Genomic DNA, 27,555 nt, shown 5'->3' on the forward strand with positions numbered 1-27,555 from the left:
GTTGGGAACCCCCCCTTTTTTAAATGGCTGGATCCGCGCCTGCGTTGTATAAAAACCTTGATATTATATATTCTAAACAAATTTTTTTTTTTTATCTCCCTTTAATAAGGTAAACCCTTACTAAATGTCTACATGACCTTAACCCTCATATATCCTTTCAAATGTCTAAATTTTACTAATAGCATTTTCATTAATACTCTTCGAATATTATGAGACTATTTCTATGCTCCTCCTAAACTTTCTTAGAATTTTTACAAAATACAATAAATAAATAATAATTACAACAGAGTTATTTCCCTTCGTAAATATTCCTTTAAAAGGCTATCAATGTGGAGATCTTTGTCATTAAAAAATCAACAACCCTTATCAACTTCAAAAGCAGTAAAAAATTGCATAGGGCATTCAAATCAGCTGTATTGGATAAATAACAACTATAAAACAACCTATTTAAACAATTATCAACAACTTTCTAGAATGCTAAGTAATAAATTATTTGGGACGTCAAGTGTCTCATCTTCCACTATCACAATGTCATACTTTTTCTTGTATAACTCTAGACTTTCTTCTACCTAAAAATATAAAATGATATTCAAATTTATTGCATTGGTTGCATTGAAATATTTTGATTTCCAAGTCAAATAAAATCCAAGAATTTTCTATTTTAAACAAGTAACTTCATTATAGGTGAAAGATTATTGATTGATTATTTGGTGTTTGATGCAATTTAAACACTACTGTGCTATTTTGTGGCTGTAAGTTTTTATTGGTGGAGGAAGCTGTGCACAGAGAGAACCAAAACCCTGTGGTCAGAAACCTTACAATCCTAAGAGTCAAGCGCATCTGACACTTACAGGATTCGATCTCATACAACAACTTAGACCACTTAGCCAAGGAGGCCCCTCTATATCTCAAAGAGGTTGTCAAATTGTCGTCACTGACAAATGGTATCAAAATAGAAAAAAAAGTTGAGAAAAAAAATATAGCTCTATGAAACTTGTACTTAAAGATCAGTGTAAAATTTGATTGAATAAAAAGAAAAACTAATCCAAGAAAGTATATACCACAGCATAGAGTGTGATAAGATAATTCTCTACTTGAGACAATTAAATATTCAACTTAAAAACACCAGCTGCAAAATTTAGCTGTTGAGAGTGGGAAAATATCGCCTTGATATTTGCATGAAATTTAATGGTAGAATTGTATAATGATTTTTAGCAATATGCAGACAAACTTAGTCCTTCTCAATTTTCCAATGATCTGCAAAACAATGTATTTTTATGCCCCACCTACGATAGTAGAGGGGCATTATGTTTTCTGGTCTGTGCCTCCCTCCGTCCGTTCGTCCCACTTCAGGTTAAAGTTTTTGGTCAAGGTAGTTTTTGATGAAGCTGAAGTCCAATCAACTTGAAACTTAGTACACATGTTTCTTATGATATGATCTTTCATATTTTAAAACAAAATTTGACTTTTGACACCATTTTCATGGTCCACTGAACATAGAAATTGAAAGTGTGAGTTTCAGGTTAAAGTTTTTGGTCAAGGTAGTTTTTGATGAAGCTGAAGTCCAATCAACTTGAAACTTAGTACACATGTTCCTTATTAGTTGATCTTTTTACTTTCAAGGCCAAATTAGATTTTTTACCCAATTTCACGGTCCATTGAACATGGAAAATGATAATGCGAGTGGGGCATCCGTGTACTTTGGACACATTCTTGTTTCTATGTAATTTCATAAGACATGGCCACCTTTTTCTCATGGCATCACAATAAGAAATTTAGAGGAAAGCAAACAAAATTGATGTCATTCTAATTGAATTTAACCCAAAAAAAAAACTGAGATCAATAGGGAGTTAATAATCAGATCATTTTTCATACTTTACAAAAAATGTAAATTTATACCATGCTATTGCAAAAAAGTATCATTAAATGAACAGGTCACTGAGCTTTTCGATTAACATACAGATTGTTCAAAATTATAAGAGCTTGTGAGAATTGGTCAGGGAAATGGCACTTTTTGTGTGAAAAAAAAGCTATTTTCAATAATAATGTAGATTAATCTTTTACACCTATGAGTATTCAAAAATGAATTAAGATCCTGATCTACCTTAAATTCAAATCCACCTACCCTTCCATTAAGGAACCCTATTTTTAGTTTATGATCAACCTCTGCACCATCACCCATATGTAGGTCACCGAGGGAATCCCCCATTAAGATCATACTAGTTCTATGTTCTATATTCTGGAAATAGTCAGAATCGTGGATAGCATTCTCGTTCTTGTTGTAAACATGTATAATGGCATTCTGAAATCCGGTCATTTTACCCTAAAAATAGAAATTATAAATACAATTATTTGGTTAATTCTGCATTGAGCTAACTATTCTACAAGAAAATAGTGATGCAAATAAATTTTTGCTTTATTTCTATAGTTTATAAATAGAATTTCCTGTTGTCCTTTCTTCTATGTTGCACTAATTGTTAGTTTATGTCGAGGCCTCAAAATCATATGGTAAAACCTTCCTTCTGAAAGAGAATAGGGATTAAGCTTCCTTTACAACCCTGATGTAACTGGTGTTTAATTTTGACAGCATTATTTATAGACAACATTCTTGATATTAAAATAATAAATCTCTAATTTTTGTACGTTGTTCAACAATTCCAATAATAAATGCCTTCGAAAATTTACAGCCTGCCTTTGAATTCCTTTATAATTTGTCTAGATAGCTAGTTGTCCAACTAACAACTAATTGATAGACTTTCAATGATAGGTAAAAGGAGATGAGAGCTTTCAGTCAATTAGACAGCAGCTCAACCACACACACAAATCAAAGTGCTTGTAAGCACTGATTGGTAAAGATTGCTTTAATTTATCATTGGGACGTTAAATTAAATATTGCATTGTTGTAGTTGATTCAAGTACAATAATGCAAAAAGTAAGATAACTCTTACTTAAACAATGACATCATTGATATTTATAGAATAGCTATTAGATTCCTGCACTTGCACAAGTTATGTAATTTTCTTTGAAAGTATAACATCATTTTGTAACTTTAATATCTGAGCATATATTTCTGGAAATGTTCATGGATAGGATGTTTAGAATGTTATGATCAATGCACTATATTTTGAGTATCTAAAAAATAGTGATTTACCTTGGAAGATTTAGATATTAAAGGGTTTTGATTGCAATGGATGCAATCTTTACCCAAAACTCAAGTGACTTATTCGCTGTATTTTGAATCATATCTAATACTGTAAATTCAGAAATTATTGCGTGCATTTGTTATTGCGATTTTGTCATTTAAGACTACAATTCGATTTTAACTTTTGCGATATTGAGAAAAATCCTGTTTAATTCATAAAAAAAAATAATTGCAAGTGAAATTCTGGTGCTTTTGACCCTGTCGCATTTTTCACAATAATAAAAAAAACCGCAATAATGAAAAAAATGCAATGATTTCTGAATTTTTAGTATAAAGAAAGAATTATGATTTGACTGACCTCTTCATTAAACTTCATATAATTTGATACAATGTGCATATTGTCATGCATGGTTGATTGCTGTTTTATTATTTCCTCAATGATGTCACCAATCCCTGCTGAAAATATCAAAACTGGTACCTCATACGTCTTAAGCTCATCGAAAAACCAGGAACAACCATCTCTGTAAATAGATAACATCAAATACAGTACTAGTTAAACTTGCTAAATAGATCAGCTCAAATAAGTAAAAACATGTCTTGTTAGGTTACCCTCTTCATATCTGTCTATTTTCTGTAGTTCAGATGGTGATCTTTATATACAGGTTAGACTGTTATACTGTCTATTTTCTGTAGTTCAGATGGTGATCTTTATATACAGGTTAGATTGTTATACTGTCTATTTTCTGTAGTTCAGATGGTGATCTTTATATACAGGTTAGACTGTTATACTGTCTATTTTCGGTAGTTCAGATGGTGATCTTTATATACAGGTTAGACTGTTATACTGTCTATTTTCGGTAGTTCAGATGGTGATCTTTATATACAGGTTAGACTGTTATACTGTCTATTTTCTGTAGTTCAGATGGTGATCTTTATATACAGGTTAGACTGTTATACTGTCTATTTTCGGTAGTTCAGATGGTGATCTTTATATACAGGTTAAACTGTTATACTGTCTATTTTCGGTAGTTCAGATGGTGATCTTTATATACAGGTTAGATTGTTATACTGTCTATTTTCTGTAGTTCAGATGGTGATCTTTATATACAGGTTAGACTGTTATACTGTCTATTTTCTGTAGTTCAGATGGTGATCTTTATATACAGGTTAGACTGTTATACTGTCCATTTTCGGTAGTTCAGATGGTGATCTTTATATACAGGTTAGACTGTTATACTGTCTATTTTCTGTAGTTCAGATGGTGATCTTTATATACAGGTTAGACTGTTATACTGTCTATTTTCTGTAGTTCAGATGGTGATCTTTATATACAGGTTAGATTGTTATACTGTCTATTTTCTGTAGTTCAGATGGTGATCTTTATATACAGGTTAGATTGTTATAAGTAATAACGATAGACATATAGATTCCAACATTGCAACAAGTGTGTTTCAATATTTCTCGACTTAGTTTAAACATATTTATTTATAGTGGATTGGGAAACAAGTTTTGCAACTTATATTAATCCCTTTCCAATTTTTGGACTTGACACAGTTAAATATTAAAATGTTTAACGTGTTAGGCTTCCCAGCTTTTAAAACAATTAAAATTTAACTGTTGAGAGTGGAGAAATATTGTATTACACAAGTTATAGTAAATCTGTTTCTCTTATGATTTTCATCCTTCCTTTTCTAAAATTGCAGAAAGTTGTGTTTTTTATATATGATATCATCAGACAGTCGCCTTTTTTTGACTTCACAATAGAAAATTCAAAAGAAACCAAGAAAATTTGACATAATAATTGAATTTCGACCAAACATTTGCAGAGAACAGATAATTCACTAGTGAGGAGAAATATTTTTCTCACACCAATCAAGAAATGGGAAAATAGCACAATAATTAGAGAAAATTATATAGTGTAAAGGGGGATAATCCTGTTTTTCTAAAATTCACTTCATTAAATTCAACAAGAGCTTAGAAGCATCAAGTTACAAAAACTTTTTGAAATTAAAATTGAGAAAGGAAATGGGGAATGTGTCAAAGCCACAACAACCCGACCATAGAGCAGACAACAGCCGAAGGCCACCAATGGGTCTTCAATGTAGCGAGAATTCCCGCACCCATAGGTGTCCTTCAGCTGGCCCCTAAAAATATGTATACTAGTACAGTGATAATGGACGTCATACTAAACTCCAAATTATACACAAGAAACTAAAATTAAAAATCATACAAGACTAACAAATGCCAGAGGCTCCTGACTTGGGACAGGCGCAAAATTGCGGCGGGGTTAAACATGTTTATGAGGTCTCAACCCTCCCCCTATACCTTTAGCCAATGTAGAAAAGTAAACACATAACAATACGCACATTAAAATTCAGTTCAAGAGAAGTCTGAGTCCAATGTCAAAAGATGTAACAAAAGAAAATAAATTAAAATGACAATAATACATAAATAACAACAGACTACTAGCAGTTAACTGACATGCCAGCTCGAGACCTCAATTAAACTGATTGAAGGATTATGTCTTCATCATATGAATATCAGGCACAATCTCTCCTGAAGGGGTTTAGTATCATACTATCATAAAATATATGAGAAGAACATAACCCGTGTCATGCCAATAACTGTTTTTTTTTTAAATAAATGTGTTTAGTTCCGATGCAAAGACCCTATAAGTGAATCAATATCATAGCCAAAATATGCAATCTTTAATGACCTGACAACAGTATCCTAACTATATCCCTTCTTAATAAGTCTGTTTAAAGGTTTTGTAAGCTTTTGAGGTGAATACTGACATTTTTGTGCTTTGTAAAGAATATTACCATAAAAGATTGGATGTGAAATACCTGAACGTATAAGATGTCTGCATGTTGAGTTATATTTACAAATTATTTCCTTATACCGCTGATAAAATTTAGTAAATGTTTTGACCAGTTTGTGATATCGAAAACCCTGGTGTAATAATTTTTCAGTAATACATAAATTTCTCTCGCTAAAATCTAATACGTTGTTACATACACGAGTGAATCGTACAAGTTGAGATATATAAACACCATAAGATGGTGACAAGGGTACGTCACCATCTAAAAATGGATAATTAACGATAGGAAATGAAAAATCATCTCTTTTATCATATATTTTTGTATTAAGCTTCCCGTTAATGATATAAATATCAAGATCGAGGAAAGGGCAGTGGTCATTGTTAGTATTAGCTTTATTTAAAGTAAGTTCAACAGGATAAATTTCTTAAGTATACATACTGAAGTCGTCATTATTGAGAGCCAATATATCATCCAAATATCTAAAAGTATTGTTAAATTTTTGTATCAAATGTTATTTCGATGGGTCTTTGTTAATTTTAGTCATAAATTGTAACTCATAACAATACAAAAACAGGTCCGCAATAAGTGGTGCACAGTTAGTCCCCATTGGAATTCCAATAACTTGACGATATACGGAATCTCCAAAGCGAACAAAAATGTTATCAAGTAAAAATTCAAGCGCATATATAGTATCAAAGCATGTTGTCCAGTTTGACCCTACTTTGGACAAATCCTTCAATGTATGCCACTTATATCATCAAAAGAACAAGTTAAAGATATACTTGCTAGGTTCTGAAGCTGCAGTTTAGTTGATGGTTGAAGATTAAATTCGTGCAATGTGTGTGGAATATAGATTTCTCCTTTTTTCTTGCTTACCCATTCTGTTTCCTGCATACTAGTTCAAAAAGTAATGTGAAAGCTATGGGTTAATTTTTGTTCATCTTGATATTTAAATTTATTTCTTGTTCATCTGTGCATATACCCCCCATTTTTTTTACAGTTTTTTGTTTAATTTGTTTTAGTCAGGAATCTGATGTTCAGTAGTTTGTTGATGTGGTTCCAGGGCTTCCAAAACGGTCATATATTCCGGACATTTGATTAATGTCCGGTAAAAGTCCGGCTGGGCAAAGCATGAAACGGTCATATACATTTTAGTTTTCAAGGCTTTTTCGGTCATTTTAACATAAGTCACGATCTTTTTGACCCAACCTTTTGCCTTTAACATCTACACATTTCCGGTCATAAAAGTGACATGATGATTAATTACTATCAAAACAACCCCTACTTCAATACTTTCTAATTTTAATCAAGGCTAATTAGTTGTTGGACAGGTGATATCTACCTGTTCAGGTGACAGGTAAACTATGTTCAGTACTGGACATCGTATAAATTGATCGGTCTATTCACAATTATTTTCTTACATTTCAGCGGTTTGTAGCTCATTGATTTAGTCCAAAAGATTAAAATTATAAGAAATTAGTTTATCTACATGATTTGATAAAAATTTTTAAAAGGTTTAAATGAAAAATCGTCAGAACTACGTCGAATGAACTAGAACATGTGTGCGCATGTGCAAAGGTGGGAAATTTAATAATGCATCCTTTATTTCTTCAAAATGCTAAAATTATCATTGATACCTGTATCTAAACGTTCATTTCAAGCATTTTGTTGAAGAAATAACGTGGAACATGTGGAAAGAGCTTCTTCACTCAGTCATGCTTTTCAAACGTACACGGATTTTACGTATCCGTTTACGGTCCATGTTTTACCATTGTCAAGTCAACATCCGGTTTTAGAAAAACGTGATTTTAAAAACGAAATGAAGTTTTTGACATGTCATTTTGCACAAATAAAGAGTCTATGGCAGATATGAGCACGCTGATGTGCACACTTTGAATGATGCACTACCAGTTTAACAGTTTACATCCAAACATCCAAAACAAACTTAAGTTTAAAATCGTTTTTTAATCTAATGTCATTATCATATCATTGGAATGGCCATCTGATTACCATAATTGCCTTTTGTGACTTAGTCTTAAGGGATTAACATCGGGAATAGATATAAAATGTCCGGCTGGCTCAAATGTTTTTTGGAAGCCCTGTGTGGTTCATAAGTGTTTCTAGTTTCTTCTTTTCTATATATAGATTTTAATGTTGGTTTTACTTGTCATTTTTGGGGCCCTTCATAGCTTGTTGTTTGGTGTTAGCCAAGGCTCCATTTTGAAGACCATACTTTGGCCTATAATGGCTTACTTTTACAAATTGCGATTTGGATGAAGAGATGTCTCATTGGCACTCACATCACATCTTCTTATATCTATTTACCTAAGTTTAGCAGTAGACGAGGACACACAGTGTTTTATAGAATCTCTGGAAATTTCACATGTTTCTAACAAACCATGGGCTTTGGTCCACCTGAAACAAAATAAAAACTAGAAACATTGGCATAAAATTAAAAAACAACTTCCATATACAATAAATAAATAACATTTTAAAAAGACTGCTACTTTTCTTATATCCATATGTAAACTGTGACATTGCTAATAATCACATCAATGTTATACCTGATGGATATATTTGCTCCATATGGTCAGATTCACCTTTTGTCAAATGGCAATACAAGTTATGATAAGAATAGTATTTTTGATCTTTCCGTGCCAAATCCTGGCTTTTATTCATATCATCTTGTATCTTGAATCACATGATAGCTTCTGTTTTATACTAATTTTACATTTGATAAACAAAGCCATATTCTACATGTTCCTAATTCAAACAGAACATATGGTACATATTGTCAAAATGGCAATTGAATTTTGACTTGATGTATTTTGAATGACATCAAGATTAAGATTGATAATTCTATGGAAGAAATTAAAACCTTAAAAATAATTCTCTCATGTCATGCTTTATGGTCATTTTAACATGGATAACCATTATATCTTACAACTCACTTTTACTTAATTGCTCAATATATAATATAAATGTCTCACCATGTTGAAATGAGCATAGAGCAATACATGAAAGAAAAATGTCTTCATTGGCAACCATATATAATCCAAATTGTCTTTTCGTAAAAACATAACACATGTTAATGTTTTTCCATTGATTTAAAAAAAATCCTTACCATTCAATCATCTTAGGGATTTTCTCCTCGATTGATAATTTAGGATTTGTTTCTATAGGGAAGTATGTATCTCTCAGAGTTCTGGCCTGTTTAATATAAAAAGTATAATTTTACACCTCTCATTCATAAATAAACAGAAAAAGCAGATATAGCATGCAGCAGTTCAGATAAGTAACTTTCATATTGCTCCCTGCAATGGAGAGTAATACATATTTCTCCTCTCAAAAAAGTTAGAAAGGAGTCAAAATTTTCAGAGTAAATTTTCAACTGTGATTACCTTTGTCAATATAATGGAATTTTATGTAACTGTCATTCCAGTGAGAGGTTTAGTTAGCTATAAAACCAGGTTTAATCCACCCTTTTTCTACATGAGAAAATGACTGTACTAAGTCAGGAATATGACAGTTGTTATCCATTCGTTTGATGTGTTTGAGCTTTTCGATTTTGCCATTTGACTTAAGTTTCTGAATTGAACTTTCCTCAGAGAAAGATGGTGATCAGTGTTTTTGTTACTTTACTTTTAAATGTTAATCATACACATCTGGTGGATAGTTGTCTCATCCTTGTATAATATTCAGGCCTGTAGCCAGGAATTTCCAAGAGGGGGTTCGTTGGACTCATGAACTCGACTTTAACAGTCACAGTTTGAACAAAACGTTGACTTTAACAGTGCTTTTTTTATTTCAAGGGGGGGTTCGTCCGAACCCCTCGAACCCCCCTGGCTACGGGTATGATATTTTGTTATCATTGATTGTTATTTTTTTTTAGAAAATAGACAATAAGAACAAAATGGGAGAGCTATATCATGTGTATCACTAGGTAACATTTTATTTGTTATCAAATCAATAAAAACCTAGCAATGATTTCTGAATTACATCTGTGATATATTTTACTTATAAACATCTGGTGGATAGTTGTCTCATTGGCAATCATACCACATCTTCTTATCCTGGTATAATCTGTTGTCTTCATAGAAAGATAGGCAAAACAAACAAAATGTGAAAGATTTATTAATTATCATGTATAAATCACAAGGTCCAACATTACATAAACTGACCTTCTCCTTGTAAACTTCAGGCAAAGATCCTTCCTCTAAAACATCTGTAATAGATATAAAATAAATGATTCAATGCACTGTTTATACTCTCAAGTTGAATATTTGTTTGTTGTCTTGTAAGTCCATTAGTTTCCTAAACATTATATTACTGTCATGGGTGTAAACTCCAAAATCATTGCAGTTTTTGATGAGTGTACAAACATGCAAGATGTACTTCAAATATTTTCTAAGATATCAAGAGTGTGTACTGGGTAAATGTATTTGACCTCTTAGATCTATCACTGCAAAACGTGGTCAATTTCTTTTAAATATTTTCATAAGACTTTTTAAAATTAATGCAATTTCTTGTTCATTGAATGTTCTTGAGAACGAGAAATTCTTTACATTTTTCACGTAAGTATACAATACTGTTTATTCATTTACCAATTTTCCTGGATTGAAGGAAAAATGTATTTTCATGGAAATATTTGAAATGATGGTGTTGCAATTAATGTTATAATCAATCATGTTCAAATAAGTCTACACACAAATTTTTTTGAGGTATAAAAAGTAAACATCAGCATACTATGCTAGTTCATGCAGCATAAGTAAGTAAAAGAGTAAGTAAATTTTATTAATAGTCGGGCAATAGGTCTATTAAAGGAATACAAGTAAAAGTAAGCAACAGGTATAAGGCACTCATAACATACACACAGTAAGTTTGTTTTAATCAATACCATTGAATACAGTAATGGAAAATAAGTCAAGAAGAGATATATGCATAATTGATTTCTGACTAGCACTGAAGAAATAAAAAGGTACACACTATATATCACTGACAAGAACCACATGTTAGGCTTCTTTTTTTCTTTCTAAAATGACATCATAAATTAAATGAAATAATATTTTCTGTAGTCTATCTGATTGACCAGTACAATGAGAAATGTTGAATTTCTCCCTTTAATTTGAATAAAAATTCTATTTATCAAATTTTTTTCTTTTTAAACTATGACATGTGTGAGTAAATTTGAAAAAAATAACAAAGATCCCTTACAAAGGTTCAAATGACAATACTGCCATGTCAATGATATAATCATATATATCACTATTTAATGGTACATGTACCAGAGACATGTATTATATGTCTCTGATGGTACTATTCACACATAGATCAGTATTTAATGGTACATGTACCAGAGACATGTATTATATGTCTCTGATGGTACTATTCACACATAGATCACTATTTAATGGTACATGTACCAGAGACATGTATTATATGTCTCTGATGGTACTATTCACACATAGACTATTTAATGGTACATGTACCAGAGACATGTATTATATGTCTCTGATGGTACTATTCACACATAGATCACTATTTAATGGTACATGTACCAGAGACATGTATTATATGTCTCTGATGGTACTATTCACACACAGATCACATACTATGACAGGTAGCACAGACATGACCCTTGTGGATGTACTTCGTCAAAGTTCTATCAAAGTCTGCTACAATCTGTAATGAAAACACAATATTTTAATGTTAAGTTACTTTTCAAAGGCCATACCAATTCATTTTAGTTTCTTGGATATTGGAAAGGCAAAATAAGTATTAATAATAATCAAAGTAATAATGATTCAGTCCTTCCTGCCATTTTAAATTTAGCATCTCTTCATGCAAGATAAATGTTTTGAAAGAAATCTTTTCCACTCTTCATTAACCCTTTCCTCCATAATGACCCCTTTTGACGCCACCCCCTTTACTCCATAATGACGCCTTTTGACGTCTGTGTAGTACCTCAGTTGACATGCTTTGACTAAGAAAAGTCTGCATTAGACCTAATAAAATTTGTATCCAATATGAAAAGGATATTCATAAGATTATATGACTTAAATTTATTTGATGAAATATTTTTTTTCCCCAATGCATTAATACTTTAAACCTGATGATTATTATTTTATTGAAAAAATCCTTATGCGAATCAAGTAGGTAAAAATAAAAAATCCATGGAGGAAAGGGTTAAGGAATATAGACTCACTTTCAGGAATTGAACCTGTTTTTATCCAAATTAACCACTGAAACATCATTACAGTCCAAAAATCATCCAAAATACTAAAAGTTGATTGGTGTGGCCTTGTTCTAGTTTAACTGATCACTTACTGTGACAACCTGAGCAGGGCTTCCCTTTTTCATAGAATTTTGAAAGCGTAAAATCAAAATCTGCCACAATCTGTGTAATTAAATAATATTTATTTGATGAAAATATTGAAAAATTTTATAAAATCAATAAAAGACTTCAAGCAAATTATACATAGTAAAGGAGCCGTACAAGGATTTAAAAAAAACTTGTATGTTTTTGTATACCATGTATAATATATGTATTTTAGTTTATGACATGTAATGCATGTATAATCAATGTAGTTTGTGTATAACATGTATAATCAATGTAGTTTGTGTATAACATGTATAATCTATGTATTTTGTGTATAACATGTATAATCTATGTATTTTGTGTATAACATGTATAATCTATGTATTTTGTGTATAACATGTATAATCTATGTATTTTGTGTATAACATGTATAATCTATGTATTTTGTGTATAACATGTATAATCAATGTAGTTTGTGTATAACATGTATAATCTATGTAGTTTGTGTATAACATGTATAATCTATGTATTTTGTGTATAACATGTATCATCCAAAGTTTGAGTCTAACTTAATTCCTATACTAGCCTGCAGGGCTAGGTAAATTATACTAGCCCTCTAAATGCCACCAGGACAACCCGTTCTAGGAGGGTCTGACTCAGTTGGCATACCCCCCATTAAAGTTTGATATAAATGAAGCTAAATCCTGTGTTCTGGAGCATTTCCATTTAGGGTTTTGAACATGTTATGTTTCATGAAATTTCACAGGTTTGTTAAATAAAAAGATTCTTTGCTCAACATATTTACACAATATTGGTAGTCTTATATGAATCATAGGTTGGGATGAAGAAAAATACACATGATGCAAACATGTTTAAGCCTGTATGTTCTTGTCCCAAGTCAGTGTAATATTCTGTGGATGTTGTCTGCTGCTGTATATCATGTTAGAACTTTTTTTATCAGTTTATGGTACACTTGTCATTTCAGTGCCTTTTTGGCTTACAATGTGGTACATGTATATGTTTGAGTCTGTTTGACTCATTGCATTATTTGGTCTTTGCTGGTGAGTTGTCTCATTTGCAATCATATCACATCATGCACATCTTCTCATTCATACACAACCATTTTTGTCCATCATTGTCCATGACTGTCATGTTCTTTTACAGTGATTACTCTTGTCTGATTAACTATGAATATAATAGTGATTAATCAAACCTGTAATTTGTCTGGACCACCCTGAATTATCTGTTCTATAACATGCTTAACATGGTCGGGATCACCAATGTGTACATTTGGCTTGTTAAGAACTTCCATCTGTAAAATAAAAAAAAACAAATGTACATGTGTCACATTACAACATGTGTAATGCTTGTGTTATGTATAGCAACATGTGTCAATTCAAAACATGTGTATTGCAATGCAACATGTGTCAAGTCAAAACATGTGTATTGCATATCATGTAACATGTGTAATGCATGTGTGATGTGTCATAATACATGTGTAATGTATTTGTCATGAATTGATATGTGTAACGCATGTCATTAATTATTTGGATTAAATGCCACTTTCAGCACACCTGACTATTTCAATTCAGATCTGAGTGGACACACCTTCCCTCCTTAATAGTGCTGACAAGTTAGATGCAGGGTTAGATTTAGTCTGGGTGTGGGGGGTGCGCCCCCAAAAAGTTGAAAAGGATGGGTTGTCTTCAGCTTAAAAATATATATTTCCCTTATTTTACCTCAGAACCATTTTCACTGTATTCCGCACAGAAAAAAAATAAATTTTGTGCCCCCATAACTGAAAACCCTGGATCCGCCCCTGAGATGTACAACATGTATGTGCCTTAGAAGTTAAAAGTTTAAAAGGTCTTATACGTCATGTAGAAGCTTTTCTTATATTCTGATTCAAACATAATTTTGGGGCTCTTTTTAGCTTGTTGTTCAGTGTGAGCCAAGGCTCCGTGTTGAGGGCCGTACATTGACCTATAATAGTTTATCTTTTTTTTAAATTGTTATTTGGATGGAGAGTTGTCTCAATGGCACTCACACCACATCTTCCTATATCTATATGGAAGTTGGATTTTAATGCATGAAACAGCTCACACTATTTTATATATACCAAAAACCTATCAGGATACATGAAATAGCTTCCTTGTAAATACATCTAAGCAGGAAGTTTAATGTTTGAACAACACAAAAAAATCTAGCAACGTAACAGTCTAAAGTATGATGGAGCCTAATTAATATTCAGCATACCATAAATGGCATATAAATGAGCGAGTGAGGAGACTTAATTTTAATTAGATTGCATATAGTCACATATTTTAAATGCTGACACAATTGTGCAAATCATCAATTACTTATCATAAACACTTGAAGTCTTCCTCATCAATATGACTACCAAATCATAAAACTCAACAGTCAAACAATTGTAAAATATCCATCTAGGTCTGAACTCACTAAAATAAGTAACCCTTAATATATCTACCAGTACATGTATTATATGCATGATATGTGTTTCCACACATTTTTTTGTTGCTGGCTAAATTGAAATTTAAGTTAATAAGATGCCACAACAATTAATTCAGTTTACAGTATTTCAAAATCTTACCATACTTCATGTACTTATGATTTATCTGTTAGTCCACTAAATTTACTTATCAAGACTGATAACTTCTAAATGTGACTGCGTACGAAAGATATGAAAATCGTCCTGATTTCCTCCAAGGCAAAGCAAGTGTTAATATATATATGAGTCAAGTATTAAGTGTCCTTTTTTTGTGCATATCAAATTTATATGGTAAGAATGTTTTGATAACATTTAAACAATCTAGTTTCACTTCTACTTTCAGTTTAGTTATTATATATACATCATCAGTAAAATCCGTAAACAAAGTTTTCAGAAAATACAAAAGTCAAAAAGCATGATAAGATAGATCATAGAATTGAAAGATTAACTTTTAAAAGGATACAATAGACCAAAATTTACCCCAAAAAAAAACAATTTAATTATTTCCCTACCTTACTCTACATGTACATGCTCTAGTCTGTAAGTCAAAGGCATCTAAATAATTTCAACACTAAGTCATGTACGTACTCAGTACTTTTTTACAAATTTATATCAATGAGTAATTTGGTATATTTAAAAGTAGATCTATGTCACCAAGGTCCACTCGAGAGCACTGTTAGATAAGGGGGGTGAGGGGGGCTAACTCGTATGTGCTGGAACCAAGGGACAGAGGGTCAGTCTTTCACTAGACTAAATGTTCTGATAGGCATAGGTTAGACGCAAGGAAGGTTTTCATAATTTAATTACTATAACAATTTAAACGAATGATGATAACAAATCAATTAGTAAACAATTCCAAATCATAATTAAAGAACAAAGTATCAAATCTAAATATCAAATCCAAAGTTAAACTATCTCTCCTGAAAATGTAAAATATAAAATAAATGCCAAAACCACTAAATCATAAAATGTACTTAATCTCAAATTCAAAATGTAAAGTCTCAAAATAAAAAGATTCTCAAAAGTATTTTCTAAAGTTAAATTTATGAGTCAGAGAAAAATTTTGTCTCAACACTACACCGCCATCTGGTAGACTGGTAGACAGTCTTATAGGTCCAGTATAATGACGTGAGTAGTGTGAGGTTACGTTTCTGAAACACTGACTGCTATCTTAAAATATTCTCAAAAATAAAAGGTGAGACAAAAATACATTTTTGTCTAAACACTACAAAGTCAACTGGTAGACTGATCGACAGTCATACAGGTCCAGTATAATAGACTTTAGCAGTGCAAGTTTAGGTTTCCGAAAGGTGACTGATTTTCCTAAATTTCACAATGCTATTTATACTAAAACACAAAATAACTCAATTTGTCCTGACATATTAATATTACTCTCATTAGCAAAAAATACATTAATTCACAAAGCCTAATCCTATGTTTTGATAAAATGTAAACTTTTGTAACGGCGACCATATGCTTTGGAACAGTATTATGTCCCTTTAAAATGGACTGTTGTAAAATTAACAGTTAATTACTATTGTAAATATGAATTATTGATAAAAATTGTTCTTTAACATTTCAATCATATTTAGTTAACTTACATTATTCAATATTGTGCTATAATTCATTGAATTTGTTCTCAGCGTGCTCAGATTTTGTTGAATTTGCAACTTATAATTTAGTTATAGAATGTTCATATTTGAATAGTATTTGTTAAATAATTGCTTAGATAAAAAATTGTACTGGGGTTGTTTTCATAAGCCACTTTGGTTGATATAACGACCTCTCATTTTAGCTTTTATTTAAGAGCTTACTGGTCTTGCACAGACCTCACTGCCTAACTGGTCTTGCACAGACCAGAGTCACTGTCGTACACAAAAGGTCTACCACAGACCTCAGTCACGGTCTTCACAAAAGGTCTAGCACAGACTTCGCTGACTAACTGGTCTTGCACAGACCTTGCTCACTGTGTACACGAAAGGTGTTGTCTACACGAAAGGTGTAATGCATTTCACTGCATCTAGACACAATGTCGCTATTGCAGTGGCGGATCCAGGGGGGGGGGGGTTCCGGGGGTGCGCACCCCCCCTTTATTTTTGCCGATCAATGCATTTGTATCGGGACATATGTTTTGCACCCCCCCTTTGCCCTGGGTGCCCTGGGTTAGTACCCCCCCCCCCTTTCGAAAATTCCTGCATCCGCCCCTGTATTGTGTCTAGAATTATAATGCATCTAGACAAAGGTTAAAATGACAGATTAAGCTATGTCACTTTTATGTGAATTTTAACTTGCTTTTCATATTCATGTTTCATGTTTTTATCTTTACAAATTGTTGATATTTGTTGAATGAAGTAATTTGCTCATAAACAATGAAAACTTGCATTGCTAGTGTTAAGTTTTGCAAAGCCAAATATGAAGGATCAGAGACTCAGGATTCTGTTACCTACTCTATACACGGTCTGGGGTAAAATATGTTAAAGTTGACACAGAAAATACACAACATAAAAACCACTCCGGTTACACTTTCAAAGTGACATATATGCTAATTACAATTAATATTTCAAAATAGAGTGTCTTGAGCAAACTGTGACATTTTGAGTACTAATGCCACAGCATAGGTAAAATTAATCAAACAGATTAATAAAATATTTACAAAATACAAACATTAAATTTTCTATCTTAAAATAAAACAAATTTTTATCCAAAATAACACTAACACAAATATAAGCCAAATAACACACCATGACATCTATAATATATCAATTCTTGCAAAATTGCATACAAGTACATCAAAAAGCAGTGAAAAAAGGACAAAAAAACCAACAAAGCTGTCTACAGCATTTAATGATATCAAATCAGCAAATCTGGTATATTTTGTAAAAAAACTGATGTAAAACTATACACTAAAAATAAACCCAAACAATACTTGTAAACAACATACCATTTTTTCAATAGTCATATTGACTGAATTTTAGATCCTGCTTTCTAAGTCCAATAATATATAAATAAATGTATTAATTAACTTCTGGGTATGCTGTTAACACTCCAACTGTTAAATAAGATAATCTATTTATGATCTGGTTGATACCATTGATGATTTTAAGGGTAATAGTATTATATAATATCAAGTTGAAATATTAATGAGATACATGTACATGTAAATAAACTTGTTACATAATTATCTATTATTTATCTGATTACCATACTTATCAAGATACACAAATGGTGTAATGTTCTTAATTAATGCTATAAGGGAGGATTCTGAACATGCATGCAGTGACAAACTTATGGAAAAACAAACCCAACAAAATTGGGGATCTTAGTGATTGTGTTTTACAAAGGAGTAGAGACAGGATCCCCTAAAGTTTTTAAAGTTAAATAATCAAAGTAAATTTAATGTATATGTTCCAGACCATATGAGTCGGCTTACTTTTTCAAATACTCGTACGGTTAGACCAGTCGGACTTATTTTAAGAAGATGGTCAATATAAAAAAGAAGATGTACTTTACTGATTAGATTCGAATATACATATTACAGATCAAGATAACTGAAATCTCAAATCAATTTTAAAAATTAAATTGTAAATTAAATAAAAACTTAATATTTCAACTATTTAAAAAAGACAGATTATTTTAATCTGTTAATCTCTTGTATTTAGCAAATTACATGGAATTAACTTTCACTCATTGAAATTGAATTTATTGGAAGTAATGTTAATGTTGGAAGATTTTTTTTAGAATATTTAGGAACTTACTACAAAAACCAACAAAAATCATGAAAATACTGGACAGAAATTATAAAAAAAATTCTATGGAAATAAAATAAGTAAAAAAATAATTAAAACTTTTCAAAAACAAATGCAAAGATTAAAAAAGAGAGTTCTTTGTTACTCTAATACTACCAGTTGTTGATAGGATCCTCCCTAATTGTTATGTAGGGTTGATGATTATAATGGTAAAGATGCATGTTTGTACAAACTGTCATGCACATTCTGCATATTGAGCATCTGATGTTCCTTGTGGCAACAAGTGTCACCCTGGGTAAGTGCGCCAAAACAGTATTCATATAGACAATTGTTAATTTTTCAGAAAAATATCATAAATTTGGCAAAATTATGCAAAAAAGCAAGATTTTACAAAAATCACCTTTTTTAATGATGCAATTGGTGAAAATCCTATTATTTAATGCGATACTATTGGACATTTTACATGTTTTAGCATGTTTTCATTAAAATTTCATAACATTTTCGTAGTGAAAAAAATCTGACTTTTAGGGCCAAAACTATCAGGACTATGAGTTAGTGAACCAATCCTTTTATTGCCTGTAAATACATGTTTATTTACCTGTGATTGTGCATTTACATTCGCTTGTGATTATTACATGTGTATTACATGTGATTGTTTATCATGTTTATACATGATTTTTATGACCCTAGATATATATTTATTAATTTATTCAAAGAATTTTAAAGTATTACTATCATTATACAATTCCTAGACTTATTAACTTAGTGTATTTAAAATGTCTATTGCCTTTGATTGTGTTTCAATGTTTATTGCTCATGGCTGTGGATTGCAAACTTACTGTTTATGAATGTGAAATACATGTATATTATTACCTTTGCCTGTCAGACAAAACATATTCATTGCCTGCTATTGTGTATTATATATTTATTGCCTGTGTAACATTTATTTTTTACTATGAGCATCAATACCAATAGAAAACTTCAAAGATTTGCAAAGCCTCAAAACTCAAACTGGCTTTCCCAGTCATTATTTTTGAATCCCATCACCTAATTGTCATTATTGTTTCTTTATATATATGTAACAGATATAAAAATGAGAAGATGTGGTATGATTACCAATTATTGTCTGGTAATTTAGTATTTCTGTAGTAATGGTAGTGAAAAAAATACACAAAAAAAAGAAAAAAAATAGGAAATGGCTTTTTAACTGTCTGTAAATATTAAATGCGAAAATGACCCAGCCTTGTTCTCCAATTTCATATGTGATAGCTGTCGGCTCAATCTATTAAGATTGAACCATGGAAGTAATATTGATCAAATTTAACCATTTGTTAACAGAAATAGGAAAATTGGACTAAAATAAAAATTGATTGAATGTCTATTTTCGGCAGCGTACATTAACGTAATGTAATGAATGGACTATTTGGGTTACTTTACGCACGTATATACAACAAAAACTTGTCTGTTCGTAATTTTCTGTGAACAGGAAAATGACCAAAAACTGTCAGTGACCACATGCAGAGAATCAACTTCCATGCCAGATATTAAACCAATTATTGAGTTATCAAAAGATTGGCGGTAACACAGATGAAACCTTTGAAGTGAAATGTTGTTATTTCTTTTAAATATTACTGCCATGGTTTAAAGTCTTAATTGTCTCCCTTTGATGCAAAAATACAATTTTTTGGCATTAAAATTGAAGTATCTTTTTTTAACTCATCTGTGATCTATATTTTCATGATTTCTTTAATTTTTCCAATAGGCTGTACTTAAACTAAACAATTTTTAAATTTTGGCTATTTCTGTAATTTAGTTCTTTTTTTTAATAAGGCCACACCAATTTAATTCCTTGTTCAACGGACCCGCCTGCACCTATTTTTTTCAAAGTAGAATTTTTTTATTTTTTTTATAGTCCCGCTTCCCGCATCCGGAAATGTAATCGTGTCCATTTCCCGCACCGTTTTTTTGTAAAAATTATAAACAGATATTTGCACTTGTTTTTATAATCACAATCTAACCTGTATTTATAACGATTTTAAACATATATAAGCACCCAAGTACACTTCGTCAATGTCTGTGATAATATTTGATTCAGCATGAAACCCATTTATCCCAAATGGGAGTGCTCCGATATAAATAGAAAACAGAAGAAAATACCTGTACAGAACAAAACATTGGTTTCCTTCCCCCTTACTTACATTCCCTATCAAAATATGTTCGTTGTTAGTAATAAACTTCAAAGAACTTCGGAAAGAAATGCCTTCAACTGCAATATGCTGGCGATACAAAACTATCCATACCCCCTGCATGTTTATGCACCTGTCTGATTGATTCAGGGGCCTTTCGTTCAGCAGTTAGATATCGTTGGTTGATGTTCATAAATATTATTTGGCATTTTCCCGTTTGTATATAATATATAAATTAGATCGTTGGTTTTCCTGTTCGAATTGTGTACACTTATAATATGGGGTCCCTTATAGCTTGCTGTTTGGTCTGGGTCAAAGCCCTGCCGTACGTACTATGACCTGTATTTGCTATTATCCCCCAGACAGAGCACATATGGGGTTATTTTACTGTTGTAAAAAAGAAAAACCAAGGATTTCCATAGTGTTACTATACAAATCCTTTGAAGAACTTAAAAAAATTTACTTAAAAAGAGGAGCAATTCATCATATTTTAAACAAAATTACTATTCTTAAAGAGGGGTCCACTTATTTTGAATAATATTAAAGTAAATCTAAATGTGTTAACATGGCCTAAGTCCAGGAATATTACAAAATTCTTGGGCATGTTTTGACCATTTAATACCAGATAGATATATAGTTCTTTGGGAAAATATGAGCTCTTTTGTACTAAAAAGTTTTATTTACAAAAAAATATATTGCAACTTTAATATAATGACCCCTCATAAAAAGGATATTTATAAAATTGAGGGGTTGTTCCCAACCTGATTATGACTTGAATGGAGAATTGTCTCATTAATTGGCACAAATACATATACCAAATCTAATTATTCAATTATTTATTGGTGAACGGGGAAAAATACTTCATAAATTAAAGAAATGCCAAAGTACAAGTGATAAATCAAGTTTTAATATTGTCAAAACCTACTATTTTATGTTTACAAAAAAAAAATATAATCGCTCGCTTTTACCATGTTTACTTTTGACATGTTTGAAGCTTTGCCTCAAAAATTTGCAAAATAAATATTTTTTTATTAAAATTTTCAAATCGCTCCCCCTAATTTTTGGAGTCCAAAAATCTGTTAGAACAAGAAATTAAATTGGTGTGGCCTGATATCTCTATTTCTTTTATCAATTCAACTGAAAAAAAAGTTCCTTAACAAATATGCATGCTTTTTTCGAAGGTAGATTATGAGCTTAAATGAACAATGACCCCATTTTTTATTTTATTATTTTTCTATTAAAGTCATAAGAAACCTTAACTTAAAAAAAAATATGCATATGTTTTTTATAACTAAGGCTTAAATTAAAATATTGTTTGTTTGCCCTTTACCGACCGACCCTATCAATTCGTTCCGCCTGAAAATCTTTTATTTGTATTTACCAGTAAGATTTTATTTTATTTTATTTTTTCGTTCCTACCAAAAATCTTATATTTGTATTTCCCGCTCAAAACTTTTTTACCGGAATCCTCAGGTTTTTATCTTTACGTATAAGGTCCAGTCCGTTTGGTATCACCTGAGCGTTTGACATGAACACTTGCATTTGAAGTTTCAAAGCATTTGTTTGAAATCGATGTTGAACGCTTTCTGAAATCATGATATGAATGTACGTTACTCTGTACCTTTAAACTTAAAGAGCAGGGTTCATTTACAAAAAAGTTCGTTTGATACAAAAGTATTAACGTGTGTACAAACTATTTTGTAAACGGACGCAGTGTTCTCCCCAGGCCGTTTTAGCGTCGCGGTACCGCGACGCTATAATTTTTCACCGTGATGCTATAATATTTCCCGCGACGCTATAATTATTTTAAAGATGCTATTTTACTTGTCCTCAATTTTGAACTTTCATCTATTATCGATTATGATCATAAAAATTATATCACCTTTAAATGTAATCCCTTTAAGTCGGACACTAAAGGCAATTAAGAGTTTAATAGCCAGGTGTTAATTGCCCTCAGGGTGATAACTGTTTGGATGCGAATATCCCAAGCCGACACTTGTGACATGACTAATACCACGTGTCTGCAATCACCAATCGACATGGAAAAATGCAATCACAAAACATTTCGAAATCTACGTTTTGTATTACGAAATTTCAAAGATTGAAACGATTTAAAAAAAAATAAAAGGTCGTTTAGGGAGCTACCATTTGATTTTTATGGGGGGGGGGGGGGGGGGGGTAGGATGAAAAATTTTGTCCTGCATTTTTTTTTAGCTGTAATCTCTGTCCTGTCTTTTTATTTTTCCCTCTGTTCGATCCTGCTTTTTTTTTTTTAGTTTATCCTGACTTTTTATTACCTAAATTGTAGTCCTGACTTTTTTTTTTGCAAGTGTCTCATCCTGCCTTTTTTTTTTACTCAAAACTCCTGTCCTGCCTATTTTTTTCAAATTTCATCCTAGCCCCCCATAAAAATCAAATGGTAGCTCCCTTATTTGTGCAACTCTCCAAAAAATACTTTCTTTCTCTTGAGACTCTTCCGGTAAATACGAGAGCTAGAATTTTGGATTTGAGCTAAAATAAGTTTTATACTTCTTTAAAAAGTGATCATAATTGGCTTAAGTTTATGTTTAATCCATTTAATGCATTAAAAGCGTCTTATTCATTCTCAATCTCTTGTCAAACAATGTTTATTCTCGGACTCATTTTCGTAATTTTTTCTATTGCACATTTTTGTGTTAACTACGGATCGGAACCGGACCAGATACGACAGAAATCCGCATTTTCACGATAATGACAACAGATGGACAGTAGACAGAAAAAATATATATACCAATAGAGAAAACTACGCATTAACAAACTATTTGTTAGATAACTTTTTTAAAAATACATATCATTTTGATGTAAAGATAAGAAACAACTGGGACTAATTCATTGGAGTGCCATGAAACAATGAATTTCATAAACATGATAAAAAAAGTTTTTAAATTGATTTTTTTTTGCTACTTTTGCTGCTTTATCTTTACTTAATACAATATAAAAATAGTTAATTTTGTGTACTAGATATTTAGTTTTGTATATATACAGGTTGCACTATAATGAACCATTCATTCATTTGACTTATTGTTGGGTAACTGAAACCACATATTTATTTTTATTTTGCACAAGAGGAAAACAATAATTCTGTAACTATAAATGAATAAAGAAAACATAAACTGAACACAACTGTTTTTGTGGTTATAATATAATTGTAATCTCAGTTATGAATTGAATAATATAAACTAAAACATATAAAGGAAATAGAGCATTAACGCGACGCGACAAATGACATTAAAAAAAAATACAGTTAATTTTTTTTACGCAAAATGTGATGCTATCCAAAATTTCTGGGGAGAACACTGACGGACGTTGTATTCTATGTAGGGATGGCCTTTTGTGATCCGCATATCAGAATGATTATGTTAACGATGCCGCTAAATTATTTATATCTGACATGAACCAAAAGTGACAAAACCCTGTAAAGTGGAGAATATCTGGCAGTAAAATCGCCAAGTTTTCCATACAGATCATTTATAAATGTGATGCAAAATACGTGACAATTGAGTTTTAAGTCTTATAGCATTTTTATTGGAAAAAAAGGCACACACGAAATTTGTAACACTCTAGGGACTTTTTCTACTAGTTATATATGTCTGCTGGACATTATCTTACCAGTACAAAGTTATCTCTTATATATATTTTTTTTTTCAAAACTAATAGTCCCAGCGGAAAACTTATTTGCAAAAACAAAACGGACAAAAAAATGACATTATGCAGCTTTTGTATCTATAAAATAAAATATTTTACCTACCTGCCTACACATGACAAATAATATACCGAGCCAAGTTATTTTTTTGGGGAAAAAAATAAAATATTGTACCTACCTACCTACCCTGTTTCAAAACATAGGGTCGGAAAAGGGCAAACAAACAATATTTTAATTTAGGCCTAAATGGATAGTTTTTATTATACAACTTATGTACATATACTTTTTTCTGGGGAAAATTCCTTAATTTGTCCACATTTAGAAGAAGTTTACTTATTTTTAATTGCTTGCTTCCAGGAAGCAATTCGCCGACACATTTTCCGTATGCATAGTGACCTCAGCGTGACCCTCCTTGTAAAAATCCGGTGATCGCAATACGCATACATGTGTCTGTCATTAAAATAAACAATTATCTGATTATACATGTTGAACACGCGCTCAATACCCATGCTTTTTGTTATTTGTTTACTTTAAGGTGACAATCGGTAAACTATGGCTTCAAAACACGGCATTTAATGAGTAGCCATATTTGTTAAATCATAACAGACAGAGAGAAAAAAAATTACGATTAAACGATATAATTGAGTAAAAAATGATAAAATCGTGCACAGAGGACTAAGTTTATGGTATACAGGTATATATGTTGTGTACAAGTTGTAATGTTGTACAAATTATAATTTGTACAGATTTTTTGTACAAGTTATAAGTGTTTTATGAACTGTGTAACACAAATGGATGATGCAAGAACACAGACTTTTGTTTCGCATATTTCTGTGAAATTTTCACAACTACACGATACAGTCTAATACTGAGCATTGATACAAAAAACATTTTAAGACCACAAAAAGACTTTTTATGGATATGAATATGGTATACATGGTATAAGGAGAAAAATAAAATAAGCATTTAAACCATTCAGGTATCCTCGTTCCACGTTTGAGGACAAGGAGAATGGTACTAAATGATAGGTTGAAGTTTATAAATTTAAACATTAAACTGACACATTTTAGAAGATAAACCTGTATCACCTAGTGCAAGAAGGTATGTGTCAAAAAACTTATAACTTGTACAAAAACCCTGTACAAACATATACATTGTACATGAATTGGTTCAAGAATTGGATAAACATTATTTTTCACCACTCACTCGTTTCATGTGACTTTATTTAACAGTCAGGGGACTTACTTAAATAAGTGATTTTCTAAATCACTGATTCAAGTAACATTATTTCCATAAAGGTTGGAAGTTAGAGTTGTCTTTCTTTAATAATCACCTATTTAAGTAGTACAAATTAATCACTAGAAGAAGTGATTTAATCTTATTGTAGCTTTAAATATAGAATACTAATGATCCAGGGACTAATTATGTTTCTAAACTTATCAGAACCAACATCTGTGTTGTCTAGGATGACCAGGTCATTTCAGGTGATGACCTTGTACTGAATCTAGGATAATGACATAAAAATCACTTGTTTAAGTATCAGACCTCAATTTCCTTCTCAAAAATCACTTCTTTAAGTATCATTCTTTTAATAACCCCCACTAATTTCAACACCCCCGAACAGTGGAATTTTTATCGCGAACAGTAGAATTTTATTACATAATCTGAAAGATGAAACCTTGAACTTCACAGGAAAAATACTCCCACTGCTGGGAAAAATCTTATAAGAAAGTATCAGTTCATTATGTAAAGCCATTATTATAGCATTTTTTCAACTAAAATAGAATTTTCAGTTAAATGATAGCATCAAAGGCATAAACCTTGCTACTTAAAAGAAGCAAAAAGTTCATTTTTTTTTTATTTTACTAATTAAAAAATATTATTTAAACCTATGTGTTTAAAATTTGGAAAAAACTACATAATCCCAATTTGTGACAAAACCTCAAATTTGCTACTCAAATAAGTGATTTAAAAATCACTTATTTCAGTAAGTCCCCTGACTGTTTAAAGTATATATGATAAAGTCAGTCATTATAGAAAAAATAGTGAAATCCTATATTTAGAATAAAACTGATGAATACCCGCAAGCCCCTTACTTGTCTTAATCAGAATCGCAATAATTGATAAAATAATCACAAATATAATGCCTACCCATGCCATGTTAAAACTTCTAGCTTGCATCAATTATTTTTCAAACGCTAACTAGCTATTTCTTTTTTGTGCTATTTTAAAATCTAGTTGGACAAGTTGGAAAGAATGTCAGATATGTGATACAAGAAGAGAGTTCTTTCACACCCTACAATTTCTGAAGTCCTCACTGTGAATTTGAAAATGAACAAACCCAATAAACATGATAAAAGCACTGTTCCATTGCTTTTTGTGTATTTTTTTTTGTGGTGCATCAACTGAGTTTTTCTCATTGATACATACAACAGGTACTTGATTCTTGATCGACTATCTAAATAATTGTATGATGGATATCCTTTGACTTTGTTTTTCTAGTACTAGTTGTAGTCAAAAGTAATATTATGAGTGACAAAAATTCACATCATTGTTTTGTCTTTGAAACGATTCCCTCAGAAAATATTTTTTTGAAAACTTCTAATTTGACAATTGTATTACCATCTGAAATAGTTTTATGTAGGGAGTTTTGCTGAAGTAACGTTTTACCAAAGAAAATGTTCTCATTCACAATTTTGTTCGATTATATTTCTGCTTACCTCCCCTTTAGAATAATCTAAATAAAAACCAAATTCGGAAAAGGAATCAGTAAACTCCGGATAACGAGATCGAACAGTACGTGTCTTGTCCGCTTGCAGGTGGCAGTTAGGTCCGCTCCTGAGGTAATCGGTGCCCTGAGGTAATCGTGGTAATGCGTCATTGATTAAATACGCACGAAAATATAGTTCTTATTTAGATAGATCTTAATACCAAATTTTAATGTGACCAAATACCAAAGATGTCAACAAACTTCCCAAATGATTCATTTCGTATGTACGTGTAGGGTGGGGATGGCTGGTAAAATTATAAACTTTTTTTTTTTTTTTATAAAAGTTCAATTAATGATCTGAAGTATTCATTCATGACAGGTTTACCTGAGGTAACCCCAATTATAACAACAAATACAACCATTAAACTCAAGTCAACTG

At 31.3% G+C, this 27,555-nt stretch overlaps 1 protein-coding gene across 8 annotated transcripts; it reads right to left on the bottom strand.

The window, feature by feature from the left end:
- Positions 1 to 47: 47 nt before the first annotated feature.
- On the bottom strand, positions 48 to 27,127 carry LOC143058487 (7-methylguanosine phosphate-specific 5'-nucleotidase A-like). 8 transcript variants are annotated; one of them, XM_076232002.1, is made up of 9 exons: positions 27,077 to 27,127; positions 13,497 to 13,595; positions 11,577 to 11,646; positions 10,146 to 10,189; positions 9,089 to 9,174; positions 8,290 to 8,379; positions 3,501 to 3,663; positions 2,122 to 2,323; positions 48 to 565 (listed from the first exon to the last, which is right to left on the bottom strand). In XM_076232002.1, the coding sequence occupies exons 1-9, from the start codon at positions 27,092 to 27,094 to the stop codon at positions 459 to 461; spliced, it is 879 nt and encodes a 292-aa protein (XP_076088117.1). In that variant the 5' UTR covers positions 27,095 to 27,127; the 3' UTR covers positions 48 to 458. The 8 variants fall into 8 exon arrangements, with proteins under 8 accessions (XP_076088117.1, XP_076088115.1, XP_076088113.1 ...); XM_076232000.1 differs by lacking the exon at positions 11,577 to 11,646 and adding an exon at positions 12,292 to 12,361; XM_076231998.1 differs by having other exon boundaries at positions 27,029 to 27,127.
- Between the last annotated feature and the right edge of the window lie 428 nt (positions 27,128 to 27,555).

Source organism: Mytilus galloprovincialis, chromosome 14 (assembly GCF_965363235.1).
Source record: "Mytilus galloprovincialis chromosome 14, xbMytGall1.hap1.1, whole genome shotgun sequence".
Classification (NCBI taxonomy): domain Eukaryota; kingdom Metazoa; phylum Mollusca; class Bivalvia; order Mytilida; family Mytilidae; genus Mytilus; species Mytilus galloprovincialis.

Excerpts from the sequence above, each read along its gene's own strand:
- LOC143058487 (XM_076231998.1), bottom strand. The coding sequence starts at position 27,094 with ATGAGAACATTTTCTTTGGTAAAACGTTACTTCAGCAAAACTCCCTAC. Across the intron at positions 11,647-13,496 it reads GTGGTCCAGACAAATTACAG|ATTGTAGCAGACTTTGATAG; the intron begins GTTTGATTAATC and ends TTTTCATTACAG. Across the intron at positions 9,175-10,145 it reads CTGAAGTTTACAAGGAGAAG|GCCAGAACTCTGAGAGATAC; the intron begins GTCAGTTTATGT and ends TATATTAAACAG.